At 36.3% G+C, this 19,178-nt stretch overlaps 2 protein-coding genes across 2 annotated transcripts; both read right to left on the bottom strand.

Moving 5' to 3' along the window:
- Positions 1–1,474: 1,474 nt before the first annotated feature.
- LOC133861602 (RING-H2 finger protein ATL39-like) lies at positions 1,475–2,234 on the bottom strand. The gene has a single exon (XM_062297393.1). It carries the CDS (start codon positions 2,129–2,131, stop codon positions 1,616–1,618), a length of 516 nt encoding a protein of 171 aa, XP_062153377.1. The 5' UTR covers positions 2,132–2,234; the 3' UTR covers positions 1,475–1,615.
- A 3,922-nt stretch (positions 2,235–6,156) lies between these two features.
- On the bottom strand, positions 6,157–9,791 carry LOC133856582 (protein TRANSPARENT TESTA GLABRA 1). Its single transcript, XM_062291643.1, has 3 exons — positions 9,022–9,791; positions 8,372–8,700; positions 6,157–6,437 (listed from the first exon to the last, which is right to left on the bottom strand). Exons 1-2 carry the CDS (start codon positions 9,690–9,692, stop codon positions 8,373–8,375), a joined length of 999 nt encoding a protein of 332 aa, XP_062147627.1. The 5' UTR covers positions 9,693–9,791; the 3' UTR covers positions 6,157–6,437; position 8,372.
- Between the last annotated feature and the right edge of the window lie 9,387 nt (positions 9,792–19,178).

The raw sequence follows: 19,178 nt of genomic DNA, 5'->3' as shown, positions 1-19,178 counted from the left end.
CTATTGAGCCTTTCAAAATCGTTGAAACTGATGCCTCCGACATTGGGTACGGTGGTATTCTTAAGCAGCAAGTTCATTCCAACCAACCTGAACAAATTGTTCATTTCCATTCAGGTTTTTGGAATTCAGCTCAAAAGAATTATAGTACCATTAAAAAAGAGATTTTATCTATAGTATTATGCATTTCAAAGTTATATATATATATATATATATATATATATATATATATATATATATATATATATATATATATATATATATATATATATATATATATATATATATATTATATTTAAATATTTGAAAAGAAAAAAAAAAATTCGTTAAATACTGTACGCGTTCTCTCTCTCTCTCTCTTCGTCAGTACTACACCACCAGCCAGCTCCCCGACCACCACGTGGCCGGCCTTCCGTCCGGCCTTCCCGACGTCTCTCGCTCGCTCGCTCTCTCTCTCTCTCTCTCTCTCTCTCTCTCCATCAGTACTGCACCACCGGCCAGCTCCCCGACGGCCGCGTGGCTAGCCTTCCCTCCGGCCTTCCCGACTCTCTCTCTCTCTCTCTCTCTGTGTATCTCTCTCTCCGTCAGTACTGCACCACCGGTCAGCTCCCCGACCACCGCGTGGCCGGCCTTCCCTTCGACCTTCCCGACTCTCGCTCTCTCTCTCTCTCTCTCTCTCTCTCTCTCTCTCTCTCTCTCTCTCTCTCTCTCTCTCTCCGTCAGTACTGCACCACCGGCCAGCTCCCCGTCCACTGCGTGGCCGGCCTTCCCTTCGGCCTTCCCAACGTCTCTCGCTCGCTCTCTCTCTACTGAACTTGCTCGTTCAGAAAAACCACACGTGTGGTTTTCTTTTTTCTTTTTTTTCTTTTTCAGTTATTAATTTTTTTTTCTCTAAAAAAAAGAATTAAATTAAAAATACAATCGATAATTTTTTAAAAAATTAAATAAAAAAAAAATTATTTTTTTTTTTAAAAAACAAATTGCCGCGTGTACTGAAATACACGCGGCAAAAAATGCATTTAGTTACGGCCGGATCTAACACGCGCCGCACACGTGTCCAATTACACGTTGCAAACTGTTCGCCACGTGTACTGTGTCCGTACACGTAGCGAAGTGCATGTGGCAAATTGCAATTTTTTTTTTTTTTTTTGTAGTGGGTACTGGGTTTTGGAAAAAGACAGACTTGATATCTCCGTTTATTTTTCTGTCCAATATTTAATGGTCTGCCATGTGATACAATATAAAAAATAAAAAAATTAAAAAAAATTAAAATCTTTAAAAATTAATTAAAAATTAATAAAACTTTAAAAAAATTATTAAAAATATTTCATCTTCTCTTTCTTGTGAGGTAGGTGCATTGACACGAAACAATTGTATATTTTAGCTAACTGATAATACCCTTTTTTTTGTTATTAAAAAAAAAAAAAGGGGTCTACCTTTGTGGTTCGGGATAACTGCAAATACAATTATAAATTTGATGAAGTAAATCCTATAGAATCAAGTTTACAACCAAACGTGTTAGGCAGTAGTTATATGATTACTAAATAATATTACTCTAAATCAAATGATTGATTAAATCAGATATTATCTATGATTTTAAATAAGAAAGACATCAAAATCAACGAGTATCCATAACATAGTCCTCACCAAACAAGTAAACCATCCTCTCCCTTCTCCATGGATCCACCCCCAGTGCAAGCTCCTCCCGTTGGATCGGCGATAGCTTGGATCTACACAAAGGACATGTCACCTGGCCCTTACCAATCCAAACATCTAAGCACTCCTTGTGAAAAACATGACAACAGTTGCAAAGCTCTCTAACCTCGTCGCCTGACTCCATGTTATTCATGCACACCACACAGACCACCGAGTCCTTGCCTACAAAACCTCCGCCCCTTCTTTCGAGGGAGTCACCGTACCGAACTATCGGAAGTTGCGTCTTGATTGATTCGCCGGCGAGGTGGGAAGGGACAGGCACCAGTGAAGGAGATGGCCGATATTCCTCGGGCGGCGCCGCCTGAAAATCAAAATCATCCTTGTCACGTCGGAAGTAAAAGATCGCTTTCCTCATCGGAGGCTGCAGGTACGAGAGCAGATGTATGAAAATGTCTTTTACAAGGTTTTGAGAGATCATTAGCGTATTAAGACAGGGCCATCGTGCCCATGAATCAAAGAAGGCAAAAAAATGAAGGAGAAGCAGTGTGGCTGAGTCTTGACTCGCGAGTGATTTGAAATGGTAGGAGATCGGCAGAATTAAGCATTGAACATGCAGGATTTTTTATTTATAAATATTTAAAAAGTCAATGCACTTGATCAAGTGGACCACAGCAACTGCAAGTAGGCGTTGATTTTATAATGTGCACGTGTGATAGTTTTGAACACTCGTGTAGCCCGTGCCCCGTGCAGGAGTGCGCGCCGCGTGGTGATCACTTCAAAACAAATCTATTTATGTATATATAAATAAATAATCAAAGAAAAAGAACAAACATATTCCTCTCATGACTTTAATCAAGTTGTTGTTCAAAAACTCGACTATCATTAATTTGTTGTTTGCTTGAAATATAATCACTCTCCAAGGTTTATGCATTTTTATATGCAAAATAGTTAATTAAAATTTATTTTAATTAATAAGTTTTAAAAGGTTTTATATATCTGATTATTTATTTATTTATTTTTTCTATTTTTTTCTTTATTTCTTTTTTAAAGATGGTATTTTTTTAACTGTCCTTTTTTTTTTCAAACTTTTTTTTTCTTTATACGAACATTTTTTTTGAACAGTTTTATTTTACAATGATCGTTTCGTTAAAACAATCATTTTTCTAACTGTCATTAAATTAAAATTTACTACTATTTTGTACTCTGCTATAGAAAGACTTACAATTATTGAACTGTTTATATTATAGTGGCCAAGTTCGATTAAACTAATTAATATCATCAATGAAATTGGAAAAAGTTGTAAATGCCAATACGAGTTTTTTTTTTTTTAAATTTTTTTGTCAAGAAGTATAAAATAACAACTAATTAATTATAATCACAAGCAATCGTTAAAAAAAAAAAACAAAAGAAAAAGAAAAAGAGAATGAGAGAGGCCCAAGATCGAGATCGAAATATTAAAAAAGAAAAAAAGAAAAAAAAAAGTAACAAATCCAAAATAAATCTATTTTACATTTTTAATAGGTAATGATGTAAGATATTATCTCCATATATGGCCTATATGCCACATAAAGAAGTATTTATTAATATTTAATAAATAAATAGTATATACGGTATTACGGTTAGGTAATTTAATTAATTAAATTGCCGTAATGGAATATGGAATCGTTTATTATATTTTAATAAACAAATATACGGTATTATGGTTAATTTAGATTACCGTAAATATGGAATCGGTTAATTGATTTAAAAAAATCAATTAACAATATTGTTTCCTTGATGGAAGGAAACAAATACGGTGTTTACCATTTTGAGGGTCCCTAACCTAGCCTATAAATAGAGTGCATGTGTACACCATCAGTACAGCCACCAAGCAATAGGCATAAGTTAGAAGACACCTCATAATTTTGTTCTTAGAAGTTCTGGAGGAGTGCTTGAGCAACAATGGCCGAAGGTATGCCTAAAACTGTTCTATTTAATTTTCCGCTGCGCATGTTAGGTTAAAGAAATAATTGTTATTTAATTATTTCTTACAAATGAATGAAATGGAAGAGCTTTTTTATAATTTCGCTTATCTATTCTAACTAAAAATGAGATTTGCATAATCCATTAAAAATGCAATGAGAGCTAGCTAGGTAGCAAACAAATTAATCAGCATGCATCGATCGTTCATGCACACAAAGCAGACACCTTGGCAATTATATAGGGATCAGACTCCTCTTCTTTCGAGAAAGTCACCATGCATGCATATTGAAGTACATGAAGTCGTTGCTTGAATATTAATGACTCGCCGATGCATGAGGTGGAAAGGGGCGGCCACCAAAGAAGGACATGGGCGATCCTGATCAGGTTGATGATGATCGTCGTTGCGTCTCAAGGAAAAGACTTTCCTAAGCAGACGCAGGCTAGGTACGTATGAGAGCAGCAATACGATAATGTCTTTAATTACAAGCACTGGGACACAGGCTTTGAGAGGTTAATGTGGTAAGCTTCGCCTTCGGAAATTTAGTGCTAACACAATTAAGGCCAAGCCATTAAGCAAAGAAAGCAAAAACTAATGGAGGATAAATACTTGTGTGGCTACTGTCTAATTAGAAAAAAAATAATAATAATAGAAAAAGTACTTGTATGGCTGAATGGTTTTTTTTTTTTTTTTAAAAAAAAAAGTTGGCTGAATGATTTGAAATCAAAGGAGAAGCATCTTAAATGGGATTTAATTATAATTAAAGTGAATGCATTGGCTAGTACGTACGTAGTTCTTGATTTTAAAATATAATTTGTAGCAATGTTTTGGATATGTGGCCTTTAAAAATAGCGGTTTTTTAAATATGTAATTTTAATGTGATTTTTAAAAATGTAATAAAGCGTTTGACAAGATTGTAGTTTAGATTTATAAATGGTAAGTCGTTTTCAATAAAGAATCACATTGCTAACGATTTTCTGCATTTTATAATCCCAAATTTTTTAAAAACTCAATTCCAAATAATTTATTTTCTGTAATTTAATTTAAAATCGTACTTTTTATTTAAAAAATTACAATTAGATGCCTTCAAAACATTAAAAAAAAAAAAAAATCTTACTTTTTCGAAATCCAATGATTATTGGGCTTGATAAATAGAAATGAACCTCCCCTTGAACTACGTCTACGTCCATGTTGAGACACATCCACGAATCTCCAGCGATTACTGATGTCAAATAAGGAAAGCAAATAGAATCACAAGCGTAGAGTTGTTGCCATGAATCTCTAGATTCCAACAATCATGGGATATATATATATATATCCTCCACCATCCACACATACGCACTCCACCATCCATTTATAAAAAATCACAATCCCATATAAGAAAAGTTTTACTTCTCAAATTTTCATCCCTAAAAGTGGTTTTCAAATGATGTGTCACAATTCCATGAAATGGTGACACATTTTTCAAAATAGTAGATCAATAGAATGGTGACATATTTTTCAAAATAATAAATCTCATCTATAATTGACACATCATTAGGAAATCAATTTTTGGGAAAAAAAAAAAAAATATAATTTGATTAGTGTAGCACTTCTCTTGGAGTAGATATGGACGGCTAATAGAGGACATGTGGGATGTTTTCTTTGATGCATAGCTAGCAGATTGACCATATTAATCGATATGCAAATTTTGTTGCACATAGTTTAGCGAGAATAGCAGCTAAACAAGTCATAAATGAGGTTTGGATGGAAGAAATTTCTATTTGTATTTATGATATTGTTTTGTTAGAACAACATGCACTATCCTTATTATTATGAATTAAATCGATATTATATATATATATACATTTTTTCTATTACACATAATCAACCACAGAGCCTAAGGGGCAAGGATCCCAACAGCCACGGAAAATAAGATTCTAAAAAAAAAAAAAAAAAATGGAGAACCAATATGGGTTAGACCTAGACCAAAAGCAGCACCTACCAAGTACCAACACTTCATCAAAATCTAAATAAAAATGCGTTCATAAATGTAGCGTAACACGTTCTTATCATCAGTCAACTTCCTCAGGCGAATAAAAAGTTTAGTTTTATAAGACAAATTCAGTGTCAGAACTAACTTGGTTGTAAGTTTTGTTTTGATGAATTACATTTTAGATCTGGAAAGTGGGGTATTAGATCCAACGGGTTAAGCCGGCGGGGTATAAGAAATTACCCGTCCACTGGGGGCAGAAAGGAGCAGATTCCACCCCATGTGGATGGTGAAAACTGACCCCGCTGGAGGCAGATACGATGACGGGTAGGGCTGTTCTCCGCTCGTAGGGTGCAGTGCCCAGCCCTAGGCCAAACATTCTAAATAGAGCTGCCTTGCAATTTTCAATGTATTATATTAAAACTACAATGAAAGCCAGTCCCATTCATCAGTTCAGTCCACCACCCTCCTGATTCCCGATAAACTATGCAGAATATTATAAGATTATTTTCTCCATAGTTAATAGTCCAAGAAACACTACCGCACGAAAACTGCCAAGGGCAATGGAAAATTCAATCAGAATGGACAAGGATCTTGAGTAGAAACGGTCATACTCTAGTTAGTTTTCACAGGTCCAAAATATGTGCAAAAAAGTGCATCTACACCCTACTGATATCCAATAGATAAGGATCTAGAGTAGAGACTTGCATCTGTTCCTTGCATACTAGAACATGCCTCACCAGTAACACAAGAGCTCTTTCCATTCACTAGCTGTAGCGTTTGTCTAAGACAATATCAAGCCTACTGCAACACCATAGGGTTTGCTAATCTTCCTTGCTACCATTAAGGAATCTGCATAAAAGGAAGATGCCAAAATTTATCCAATTTAGCAAAGAAAGCATATAGGATAAGTCATTGCTAAAGTAAGAGTATTATGTAAAATCATTCTCAGTAATGTCCATGAACGGAAGCAAGTTCAAAGTTAAAGCTTCTGGGGGCTACTCATCCAACTGGCAAACTAATCAGACAATTTTATTAGTAAATCAAAGCTGGACCTATGAAACCAGTCATATGAACACTTAAGATTTTCAAAACCTGAAAGTGCTAGCTCATGTCATTACAGAAAATATAAAACAAACATTCCACATTTGGCATTGCAGATCAAGCCACTGATTTAAGCTTTCTGAACAAATGTGTTTAAAAATATCAAAACTTATGAGTCCGATGTATTAGTTTGAAAACTTATTATTCCTTATAATTACAGTCAGCAGCACCTTGTAAGCTCAATAAAACCATAACCTCGTGCAAATGAGTTCATCACTCTAGAAATGGATTCAGTCTGCCACCTCGCAGGCCTAAAATAATAGAGGACTATAACATGCATTTAACAAGAAAGGAGGTCTCAATGCTGAAAAATTACCTCCAACGCTATATCACATACACAACTTTTGAATGAATGGAAACAACATCTTTTTAAAGATAATTCACTCTTTTACATGAATAATGGTTAACAGCAAGCACAGATGATTTTGGCATGACACATTAAGACCTTTTTTTGATAATTAATCAAAGTATCATTTATAGCATAAGGCACCCCCTGGTACACAGGAAGTATATAAGAAAAAACACCTAGCTAGAATAAGAAAACAGAACAAGAAAATCTTGATAGCTAATCATGAAAGAAGAAACAAAAGCAGATGTCCAAAAAACCAGAGAGTAGAAGCACTTTAAATAAAGAGTAGGAAACCTAATCAACCTTTAAAAGAAACAATGCAGCAGATAGCATTATGAAGCTTTGATGTTGGCAGGTTGATGGTAATACGGCGTCCATTTAGGCGGAACAGATTGAATGGGGAATACTCACTATTTACATAAAAGAAGTTTCAGTCTGACTCCAACTCCCCCAAACCCCCCCCCCCAACCAAAAAAAGAAAAAAAGAAAGAAAAAAAAAAGGTGTGTTTGTCATGCCAAATTAAAATGTGAACGTATCACTATCAATTTTGATGCAGATGGATCCCAAGACCATAATGTATAAGCTGAATTACAGCAATATCCCCAAAAGTCCCCATGAATCCTGAAAAATCTAGAAAAATGTCAAGAACTCATCAAAAAACTACATATTTAGAGAAAATATGTTCTTACAAGAAACAGAGTCAAAGAACTCTAACAGGCCTAGCATGTTGATACATCGCAGCACCATAACACCTCGCTAGCATTTAGCATTGTGATAAACATAAGAAGTTTTTAAAAAGAAAAAGAAATAACACAGAACTAAGCACAAATATAGTACCACACCCCCACACCCCCTTTTGCGTTATTGATCAGGAAAAAAAGAAGCACAGATATAGTAACTAGATGGAAAGTGAGCTCAGAAGGGTAGGGAGTGGTTCACAGATACATCATGAAAAAGTCACTTTGTAAAGGAGGAAAACAGGTTCAAGCACATGTTTGTCTTCCCAACTTTTTCCAAGAAATTGAGGGGTTCCTCCAAACTACAATCACCTAGAAGTGCCATAAACAAACACACATTCAGGCCAAAATGCATCCTTCCAAGTTGTTAGGGACCAAATTCATTGTTTCCTATAAACCATTCCAAAACAGGTGTTTACTCTATAGCATCACAAAATTGATTCAACCCACATGAGGTTGCGCAGGCACACATTCAAACATACTAATTCAAGCATCTAAAACAAGCAACCCCTTAGCATACTAGCACTGAATTCCAAAACGCCAAGCACCACCAATCCAATATCAACACCATAAATAACAAGAAATGTCACCGCACCTCAAACCTTCAAGAGCTGCATTTTGTTGGAAAACGCAATGGCAATCCAATCAGGTACCGCTGCTGACCACTGCAGCTGGTTAATCTCCGACCCCGCCGAGTACACCGACATTGGATCAATCCCGTTCGGCCCCGCCACCGTCGGCAACTCCCAAATCAACGCCTGGGTATCATCCCCAGCGGAGCAAATATGCCTGGAACTCTGGGGTGCCCAAGAAATTGCATTCACGCTTGCTGCATGCCTCTCCAGCTCCGCCACCGGCATTGTCGGTGACCGGATATCCAAAATCACAACCTTGTTGCTATCCATCAAAATGGTTGCCATGTACCTGTCGGAATATGAATTAAATTATCAAATTCACCGCTTCCCATAAGATCAATTTTATAAGACAACTGCTAATTAGCCTAATTTAAGGCGATATTAGAAGTTTAGAACGGTAGTCCTAGTCCTGACTTAAGCTTTTAATTACACGCTTTACTGTCAAATTAAACTTTTGGTTATAACTGGTGATTTACCAGATATCTAAGGTTGGTCCTGCTTGTTAATTTAACCTGATATTATAGCAGTTATCCAGACTATGAACTTTTAACTACGTATTTTTACTATCAATTTAATTTTTGGTACAAGCGGTGAGGTGATCTAACAGTACCTAAGGTCCTGCTTGTTCCAGGCCAGCCTAAGGAGAGGCGTATCAGGATGGGGGCTCTCGTAGATGATCGTGGAGTGCTCCTTGTCCCGGAGATCGAAGATCCGGACGGACCCGTCGGCGGAGACGGAGGCGAAAACCCTAGCCTCCCCCCAGGCGATGTCGTAGACCTCCTTGTCGTGGGCGATGAGCTGGGTCTCGACAACGCACCGCTCAACATCCCAGACGGTGCAGGTGGTGTCGATGCTGGAGGTCCCAAGGCGCCTGGGCTCGACGTCGTTCCAGTCGAAGGAGGTGAGCGGGGCGCAGAACTCGGAGGACTTGCTGTTGTTGAGGACGGAGAGGGGCTCGGCGGAGTGTTCGCGGAGGTCCCAGAGGCGGAGGAAGTCACCGGAGGAGGCGAGTAGGTTGGGGGTGGAAGCGGAGGGGTGGAACATGAGCTTGGTGGGAGGGTAGGGGTGGTCGAAGGAAAGCGCGGGGAGGTGGGGCTTGAGGGACAGGGTTTCGGGGTCGAAGGAGAGCACGTCCACGCGATTGTTGAAGGTCTCGAGGAAGCTGCCCACGGCGACGCGGTGGGGGGTGTGGGAGATGGCCAGGGCGTAGAGAGGGTAGGGGGACTCGTAGGTTATGGAGTTCGGGTGTTTCAGAAGGGAGTCGTGGCTTGGATGCTCCATTTTTTCGATCTTTTACTTTTTCCGTTTTCTCGCGGAAGTGACGATGGGAAGCTCTGAGCCTCTGGCTAATGGCTATGGGGTTTTCTCTCGGTTAGTTGGGGAAGGAAGATGTCGTGGAAAAGAACAAACGGTGTCGTTTTGCTGTGACTACTGTGGACGGGACGGGACGCCTAATTTGACTTGGACTTTGAACGTGGGCCGTGGTAAGGCACAAGCTCAAATTGGTGGCTAGGCCATGGGCCGTTGGAGACGCCTAGTTTGACTTGGACTTTGGCCGTGGGCCGTGGGGGGGGGGGGGGGTGTGGATGTTGGCCAAACGGGGTCGTTTTGCTGGGGCCTATTATATTCTGGTCGGTGATATATATATATATATATATATTCCAAAAATCGGAAGCACTCAGCAATTTTTTATCATTTGTGTGAAACTTAAAGATAATAACGTGTCCTTTTGTCAAACGACGAGAATGGTATTTACAACTAAAGTCTAAAACAAAACGTCACAAATCCAATACAAGTAGTCCAACTCCAACCAAAACGGAGAATCTTTCAACCAAACATAAAAGTCGTCGAACGTCAATCTCTTAGCAACTAATTTATGGGCAACATTATGTGCGCTTCTTATGAACGTTGTTTACTATATGTTCTGAATCTTATGTTCGACCTACTTTTTTTCTGAGCAATTGAGAGGAGGAGAGCCAAAAAGGAGGTATTTGCCCTTTTTTTCTTGCGATTTTAATCTTTTTGTTTTGTTTGAGGTTGATAATGAGATGGATCAATTTAAGCAAATATTAAAAACGTTGTCCTGTAAATTAATGGAGGTATGTCATTCTCATACTTGATGTATACATGATGCTATGGGAAAAGACCAAATCTATTTTTAAATTATTCTAACAATATTTCCATACGCACTTTAGGAAGCGACCTATTTGACTACTCAGTGTGCTCTTTAAAGTTACACATCTGCTGACCTTAGAAGCAGTCCAACTGAAATAAATGATGGAACTGCAGGCGGACATCAGAGATGACAACTAGCCGGCATGTGCAATTTGTGAGCCGCTGGGCGGTGGTAAGAGAAGAGTTGTTAATAACTAAAATTACCACCGGGGAATCACCTCAGTAATTCCATATGTTCGACCTTTGATAGCATCTATGACCTCTTTTGCATCCCTTTTGATGAAAACTTTGAAAGCTAGTCTCTATTCTGAATTTCATATGTTCATCCGATATGATTTTCTTTATAGCTTTGGCCTTTTACCATATTCTGAATTTACCATTTTTACAAATAAGCATTTATATGTATATGTGTGCGCGCGCGCACACAACAAGTCTAAATAGGACTGTAAATGAGCAAGATTGTTTAGGGTTGGCTTAGATAAGCTCGGCTTGGGATTTGTTCATTTATTAAATGAATAAGGTTGAACATGTCAAAGCTCGTCTCAGCTCGGACTAGGCTTGCAAATAAAGTTTGTATAAGTTCAACTCAACTTGATAGGCTCGTTCATATATATATATATATATATATATATATATATATATATATATATATATATAAGAGATTGCCAACATTAATCCTAGGAGGTTGAGATGACTCTATAGTAGTTGAATTTGTTAGAACAGTTGACTGCATGCCGAGGTGAGATCGGAAGCACCTGCAAGGAAAAACCGAGCTTCACCTGCTACATTTATGAACTACATTGGTTGGATGTGTATTTCGTTCTCTAAGACCCAGGTCAGCGTTCCAATATGTTACAATCATCTCAAGTTCCAGGCATGTGGTAAGCATAACCCAATGAATTTCTCTAAGACCCAGGTCAGCGTTCCAATATGTTATAATCATCTCAAGTTCCAGGCATGTGGTAAGCATAACCCAATGAAACAACATAAACTTCCTGCTAAGACATTTCATCAAACATTCACTAGGCGCATTTTCAACTTAACAAAATTTCACAAATCCATCTAATCTTTTTACATAACATCTCCTCGTCCATAAGTGGCCTCAAACCAATCAATCAAAGTCTCTCACATATAGACAGACCTAACGAAGTGATGCACCGTGAAGAGTGAGGTTCCAAGTCCATTGGTGTGGTTGGAACACTCAAAGTTGAAGTCTTTGGAGTTAGATACAGTTAGAGGAGTGTCTGGAGCTGCTTTGCTCTATTCGATAGTTTTGCTCTAGGGGGTTTCATGAATTAGGGGCGAATTTTCGGCTCTTGTCTCGGGTGGACAGATTATAAATATCATATTTACTATCCACACATATGCGGACCGATAACAAAATATAGGCATGCAGAACCATTGAGGCGGACATTATATATATATATATATATATAGCTTTGCCTTATAAAACAACATTGTTTCAGGATTTAATTCCAAAATGTTTATAAATAGATGTATTTCTTTCAGATTAGAATTCAGTTTTATAAATACTTGTATTGCCCAATATTTAAAATTCAATTTATATTTTCATGTTACAATTTACAAGTATATTTAGTTCAAAATTGAATTAAGCCCAGTTGACAAAGCTCATAAAAAAGCTTTAAAACAAAAAAGGAGCCCATATAAATTAGCTTAGTAGTTTAAAAATATATAATAAAAAAAAAAAATATACAAAGCGAATATCACGAGCGATTAGTAATTAATACAAAAAAATCATTCACCAGTGCGTGGTTACGAGCGATTATTAAAATCCGCCCTCCACATAATGCGGATGCAGAATAAGTGTATTATTGGCCATATACCCCTAATCTTCTCAATAGTCTCTCCTATCATTTCGATTCAGACAATAGAAACGAATAATAAAACCCCACAACACAACTTATAAAATTGTAAGCCGGCCCACAGAGAGTGGGCCTAGAATTGCTATTGAATGGGCTGACACTTTTTGGGCTCAAGCATATGACGACCCAAGTCTCATTTTGTGATCTATATATAAAAAAAAAAAAAAAAAAAGTCTCATTTTGTGGGAGAAAGTAGCAAACCACTCCGTTATGATAGGCAGCCTAAGATGTGATTCTTGGAAAATAGAAAATGAATTTATACACCAATTTATATAAATAAATAAATAAATTATTAACTCATTTGATTTCGTATTCTCTGATATTTATTAATTTATATTATTTACAATAAAACATAGCGAGAGACATTAACTTCATTCCATAGCTTATGATGTGTGTTCTTTAATATTTATTAGTTCACTATTTTTTTTAAAAAAAAAAAATCTATTGTATTTGAATCAGTAGATGTCATATCTAACCAAGGACGGAGCCAAAAATTCTTATGAGCAGGGGTCAATGGCAAAAAAATAAAAATAAATAGTAAGAGCCAACAAGCTAAATTTTTATTTTTTACCTTATATTTTTTAATTTTTTAGAATTTTTTTTTCCTACTCATAATTTTTTTTTGTAGGAATTTGGGGGGGGGGGGGATGCCCCTGTCAGCCCTCCCCTCCCTCCATCCCTGTATATAACAACTAAACTACTAAAGAATATTAGAAGCTTATGATTTTTATATATCTTTTAAATTAGTCCAAAAAAAGAAAGCTCGACACGATCCCAAGGCTTAGCTCAAAAAGTCTAAAAAATCTTTCCAAGCTTTTATTTAACCTTGATCTTTTCGACTATTTAAATTGGTTATTTGTTTTATAATTTTTTTTTTTTTTTTGGAAGACCAAACTTGACGGGAACTAATTTATTGGATAATAAAATGAGAATACCTTCTATAAGGACGGGCGGTTAACTACAACCGATTATAAGTGGACATGTTATCAAAAAGAAAAAAAAAATACAATAAACATTAAAACACCAAATCCTTTAAAACAAATAATTAAAGAATGACGATTTTTAGACACTTCGCCCGAATATAGTAGCTTTGGGTGGTGGTCTTCGGTAGATTTCGGCAGTGGCTTTCGGCTGATTTCGACGATTGGATGGTTGTCCTTTCCCCTTGATTTTATCTTTCTTCAATTTTCTTGGTAGATCCGATGGGATCTTTATAGGGAAGAAAACTCAAAAAATGTTCTTTTGTCTATTGGTTTTGTTTTCTTGATAGGTCCAGCCGAACGCCGATGTTAGAATCAATAGAGTCAGAGTCAAAATACGCCGAAGCCCACATCCGTAATCTATCTCTTGGAGCTTGTTCTTGTCGAGTAGTGTTGATGGGTAGTTGAGAATCTCAAATTTGGGGTTGGAAAAGATCGTGAAGGATTAAATCCTAAGAGTTTTTGGGTTTTGGAGGCTGAGGAAGAACATGGGTTGGGCAGTTTTGAGAAAGCTTGTGAAGGCCATTGATGGTTATAACACCCCATAATAATAATAATAATAATTAAAACATTTTAAGATTAGATAATAGGTTGTTGAAAAAAAAAAAAATTTGGCTGATTAAAGGGTCACGTGGCAAAGGAGTAACTTCAATTTTGTATGGTTGTGCGTAATCTGCGTGTTTCACACGTAAGTGGCTTCTTCTTCTCCAAGTAAACTTTAGCCGATCATCTACTTAAGGGCTGAGTTTATCTTCTTCTTTTTTTCTTCACGCCTTCCATTAGTGAACTGAGAAGCTCATAATCAGAAAAAAAAAAAAACAAAAAAAACAAAAAAAACAAAAAAAAAAAACCAACAGGTATTGTCTTGAGTTCTAGTGCACTTTGTTTTGTTCTCTAGTTCTTTAACATTCTTGGCATATGTATATTATTTCTTTTATTTTATTCTTTATTTTTTTTTTCAGTTTCCTTTCTCTTCTTTCAATAACCGTGCGTGTCCCAGCAGACAGCACTATGTTTTTTTTTCTCTTCTTCTTTTCCTTCCTCTTTTCTTCTTTCTTCTCTGCTTGTTCTTCTTCATTTTCTCTTTGCATCAACTGAGAGGGAGACGTGTGTGAGTTGAGGTTGGCCGAGTGAGGGAGGGGAGGAAGAACTTGGGGACCCAGTCGGTGGGTCGACCACCGGACTGGGCGGACGAAGCTGCCGGACCGGCCGGCCACGGTTCCGTGCCGGCGACGTCCCTGGTAGCTTTTTCCGGCGACTTTGCCGGTACCCATACCCTTGGAAGCCAAATTTTCTATGGGTAAGTGAAATCCTAGTACTTTTATATTTTTGGGTTGATTTTTGGATTGATTTTGGAAGTAGATTCCTTGGGTAAACCGGTTAGAGTTGTGGGAAGTTTCTTAGTTTCAAGATAAAATTTGGTTTGGTGATGGTGTTCAAAGTAGTTGATGGAAGGGTTTGAGCTTGGTTATGTATTGTGAGTAGTGGTATTGATGTTTTGGTGGAGTATTTTTTTTCGGATGGGTCTATGAACGGAGATGAGGTGATGTTGTTTTTTTTTTTTAATGGGTTTTTGTTGATGAAGGACCGGTTGTGAGGGTGTTTTTGGATTCCCTGTTATTTTGGTGGTTCTAGCCGTGTAGATTTTTGATCTTGGTGTGTTTTGTTTGTGTTAGTGCTAGCTAACTCTGTGTTTGGTGTGAGTTTGGGAAGACCCGTGAGTTTGAGGTTGAAGTTGTAGAGTTTTGAGACTTAAGTTTTATTAGTTAATTTATCTCAAGGTTTGGTATTCTTTTCTGGATTAATTGTGGGATTATTTTGGTTAATTAGATAGAATAAGTTTTTTTTTTTAAAGAAAATGTATAAATAAAATGATAGTGTAAGTATAAGCTCTAATTTAGATTTTAAGGTTTATTATTAACTGTTATAAACGGTTACCTAAACTTCAGAATATCCTCTAAAAATTTACCCTTGTGTTTTATTTAGGTAAAAGCTCAATCTTGTCGTTAAGAGCAAATCCAGGTAAGGGGATACAACACCGAAAAATCTCAACAATATTTTATTTCAAAACTTTTGAGAAAAATGTTGAGAAAATTTTACAAAGCATTATATTTATGTGAAATTTTAAATGCCAAGCTGTTATTTTCTCATATGTTTTTATTCATGCAATTTTATGCATTTTTACAATATTGATTAAGAGCATTTTTAAGTTATGGATTATGCATAAGAGTATTTCAAAGTTATGATAAAGAGTATTTCAAAGATATAATTGCAGAGAATTCCAAAGTATATGATTCTATTCATAAATTCAGTTTTGAAATAAAAGAGAATCTAAAGTTAAATTCTGCACATGACTACAGTTATGAAAGCGGCTCTTACAGTTTTGAAATAAAGTATACAGATAAAGCAGAGCCTACAGTATTACAGAAAAACGTTCATGTGCAGTAATTGTTTAACCCTGAGGCACTATTACAGTTAGGATTGGTACCCATAGGGTAGCATGGCAAGCATACCATAAGTTGGTGTGTGCTACCAGCCGATGTTGGCCTTCACCTAGGGAAGATCCCCAACTCGGAACGGCTCTCCCCTGTGACGACAGGCTGAGTCCATAGGTCTGTGTGACAAAAGCCAACGTGCTCCGCTCACGGGTAACAGCTGTTTAGAGTCTGTAAAGGGTTAAACCACAGTTAAAGGATAAAAGAGAAAATAAATTGAAAGAATTGATTTGATTATTCATGCCATTATTCATGTTTCTTGTTCATCTATTTTTAAGTTCTGTTAATTATACTTATAAATTCTGTCTTAATTGCTCATTTTGATATTTTTGTCATTATGCATAATTAATGATTTTATAGCATGTTTTATTTTCTGGTGTTGATATTTCCATACTGAGTTGTCGAACTCACCCATTTTCCTTATCACCTTTTTCAGATGAAGGTTTATATAATAGTCATGAGAGGAGGAGTACCAGTAGGACTCCTGGTTGTCAGTGATCCACAAATCTGGCCCCATCCGTGGGCAACCTGGACTTACTGTACCGTGGACTAGCTGAAGATGTAGTTTTTTGTAAATAGTAGCAGTTTTAGTACCTGGGGACTCCTTCGTGGACAATGGACTGTAGAGCTGATAGATCATCATAGTACAGTTTTATTTTGTGATGGAAACTGTACACATTTTAGTCCTTTAACTTATGTGGTGGTTTTCTAGCAATGTTGATTGCTAGCTTTTGTATTACCACTTCACTTTTGAGTTGTAAATAACCTTGAACCCCAGTATAAAATTTTGATACTGCTATCATAGTTAGTATAAATAGTAATACTTCTCGTGTCTTGAAACTCTCCATCTTTATTTACTTATTTATTTATCTTTTAGTACGTGTTTCCCTTATTTCCCAAAACGGGGGCGTGACAATGGTGGTGGTGCAGAGCTTAAAGGATTGAAGATTTAAGAATGGAAGATAAACGAGCACAGAGTAATATTTTACTGGTTTGGATGGTTGGTTTAGCTGAAAGATTCGGTGTTTTTATCCTATTATTCTGTTATAATATTCTTTTCTTATGTGTAAAATTTTGACTGGAAGCTATAAAAATGGTGTTTTATAGCCCATCCTTATAGAATTGGCTCTCTAATAAAATATATCTCTTTCTCTTTGAATGTTAGGTTTATATTGAACATAACTAGTGATAACTGTTATTAATACCTCTCAAACGGCGGCCATTTTATTAACAGTAGATGTGTAATTATTTATTTAACCGAATGTAAGTCGGATCCTATAGTGAGAAGCCTTTTGGATTTGGGATGTACTTGTCTCTTCCTTCTTATTTTTAGCATGTCCACACAAGAGGGAAGAGGGGGATTCGAATTAGTGACCTCCACTTCATGAGGCATGGTCTCTAGTCGATTGAGCAACTCCCTGAAGACAGGATGTACTAGTTTTAAAACTTTTGCTTATCTTTTTTTTTTTTTTTTTTTTCCCAGTAAATTAGTAATGTTATTTAATACATTGTCATACAATTTAATAATTTGGTAGAAAATCAATCCTTTAATCATGACTTGGTTGATTACGCACCACAAATTTCAAGTAATTAATTTCTTAGGGTCCGTTTGTTTCGACATAAAATGATTTCTGAAATTTTTATTTCCGCCATATTTTTCGGTGTTTAGTGCGATGAAAAATAATAGTCAAACAAAAAGTATTTTTTGTTTGACCAAAAAAGCTTATTTAACATTCGTAAAATAGTTTCCACTTTTTTAAACTATAAACTATTTTTTGAGTTCAACTTCTCCTTTTCAAATCATTTAACTATAGCCAGATCTCTACCAAAAGTTTTTGAAAGTCTTTGGCCCTTTTTTTGTCGTTGCTCATTCTCTATACGAGCAAAATGTCGAAAAATATTTTAAATCGAACAAATGAGCTTAGGAAGGTGATTTCTAAAAATAAATAATTTGTTCCACTGGCCAAACGTTCGAAGCATATCTGGAACATTCAAAGTTGACCAATTTCTTGCTCAAAAATAGTACACGGAACATGCCTGAAAAACAATTTTAATATACTATCCTCGTCATTCAGTCTTATCCCCTTCAACCCACGCCCATAAAAGCCACCCCATGCCCTTCAAACTTCCCTACTCCTCCATGTATACTAGTCATCCCATTTCTTAAGAGAAAGATCCTAGAGAGACAAGGAGATGGTCTTGGTGTTGTCCAATCTTCATTGAGGTAAACCTTGAACCTTAAACTCGTTTTTCATGTTGTTAGTGTTTTGTTTATGTGATTTATCATTTTTTTTTAATGGGTAATGGACATGCCATGCAGAGTTCACAATGTTTCATAAACATTCGCCTTGGTATGATTTAATACGTTTTTATAAGGCTATTGTGAGCTTGGATTAGGATAAAAATTGTTAGGGTAGGAGCTTTGAGTTTTTCAAGCATTTTAGTACCCTTCGAACGTTCGACCCTTACTAATCGAACGCTCGACCCCGATACTGAACGCCCATCAATGGCCATAAATGATAAGTTCCATAATAATTTACTTACTAAGTTGTGAATTTACACATTTACTTTTTCACTTGTGAAACATTCAGGTGTTTTGCATATCAGCAGATTGCCAAGCTGTAGAGGGATCATTTCGCTGGACTCGTATTGTTAGGTTTGCGTAGATAGATAGGAGTTGTTATGTTGTAGTAGTATTTATTTGGATGTTATGAGTATGCGTTGAAGAGAAATGACGATTTTTAAAGATATTTTAATTTAACTCAAATCATTTCTTTTTTGCTTTCTGCTATATATCCTATACTCTAGTAGATTAACGTTATGTAATGATTTCAAGTAATTATTAGTTAATTAGCGTAAAAGCGCTATGAATAACACTGCAAGTTAAATTTTTTAATTTTTTAATTTTGGAGGAATTATAAAAAATCTTGAGAGGTGACCGACCATTTCCAAAAGCTTTAAAGAGCGACTGAATCACCTCTCGAAAGTCCTAAGGAGGTGGTCGACCATTTCCTAAAGACTCAAGTCTTTAAATGGTTGGTCCAGCCATCACTTAGTCTTTGACCAACCTAAAAATTAATTGTTTGATCTATTAAAAAATAAATAAAATTAATTGTTTAAATAATAATAATTATTATTATTTTTTACCTTTTTTAACGGTTCATTTTAATTCACGATGCTAGGAATTCCAAGGATCCTTAGCCGGACATATGTCTTTTCATGTGTCACGTTAAA

The sequence above is a fragment of the Alnus glutinosa genome, chromosome 1, assembly GCF_958979055.1.
Source record: "Alnus glutinosa chromosome 1, dhAlnGlut1.1, whole genome shotgun sequence".
NCBI lineage: Eukaryota > Viridiplantae > Streptophyta > Magnoliopsida > Fagales > Betulaceae > Alnus > Alnus glutinosa.
The sequence above is the reverse complement of the archived record's forward strand: the minus strand, read 5'-3'. Positions and strand labels throughout refer to the sequence as shown.

What these genes read in the sequence shown, in the direction of transcription:
- LOC133861602 (XM_062297393.1), bottom strand. Translation starts at nt 2,131, where the DNA reads ATGATCTCTCAAAACCTTGTAAAAGACATTTTCATACATCTGCTCTCG.
- LOC133856582 (XM_062291643.1), bottom strand. Translation starts at nt 9,692, where the DNA reads ATGGAGCATCCAAGCCACGACTCCCTTCTGAAACACCCGAACTCCATA. An exon ending in TGGAACAAGCAGGACCTTAG is followed by an intron (nt 8,701 to 9,021) that starts GTACTGTTAGAT and finishes ATATTCCGACAG; the next exon opens with GTACATGGCAACCATTTTGA.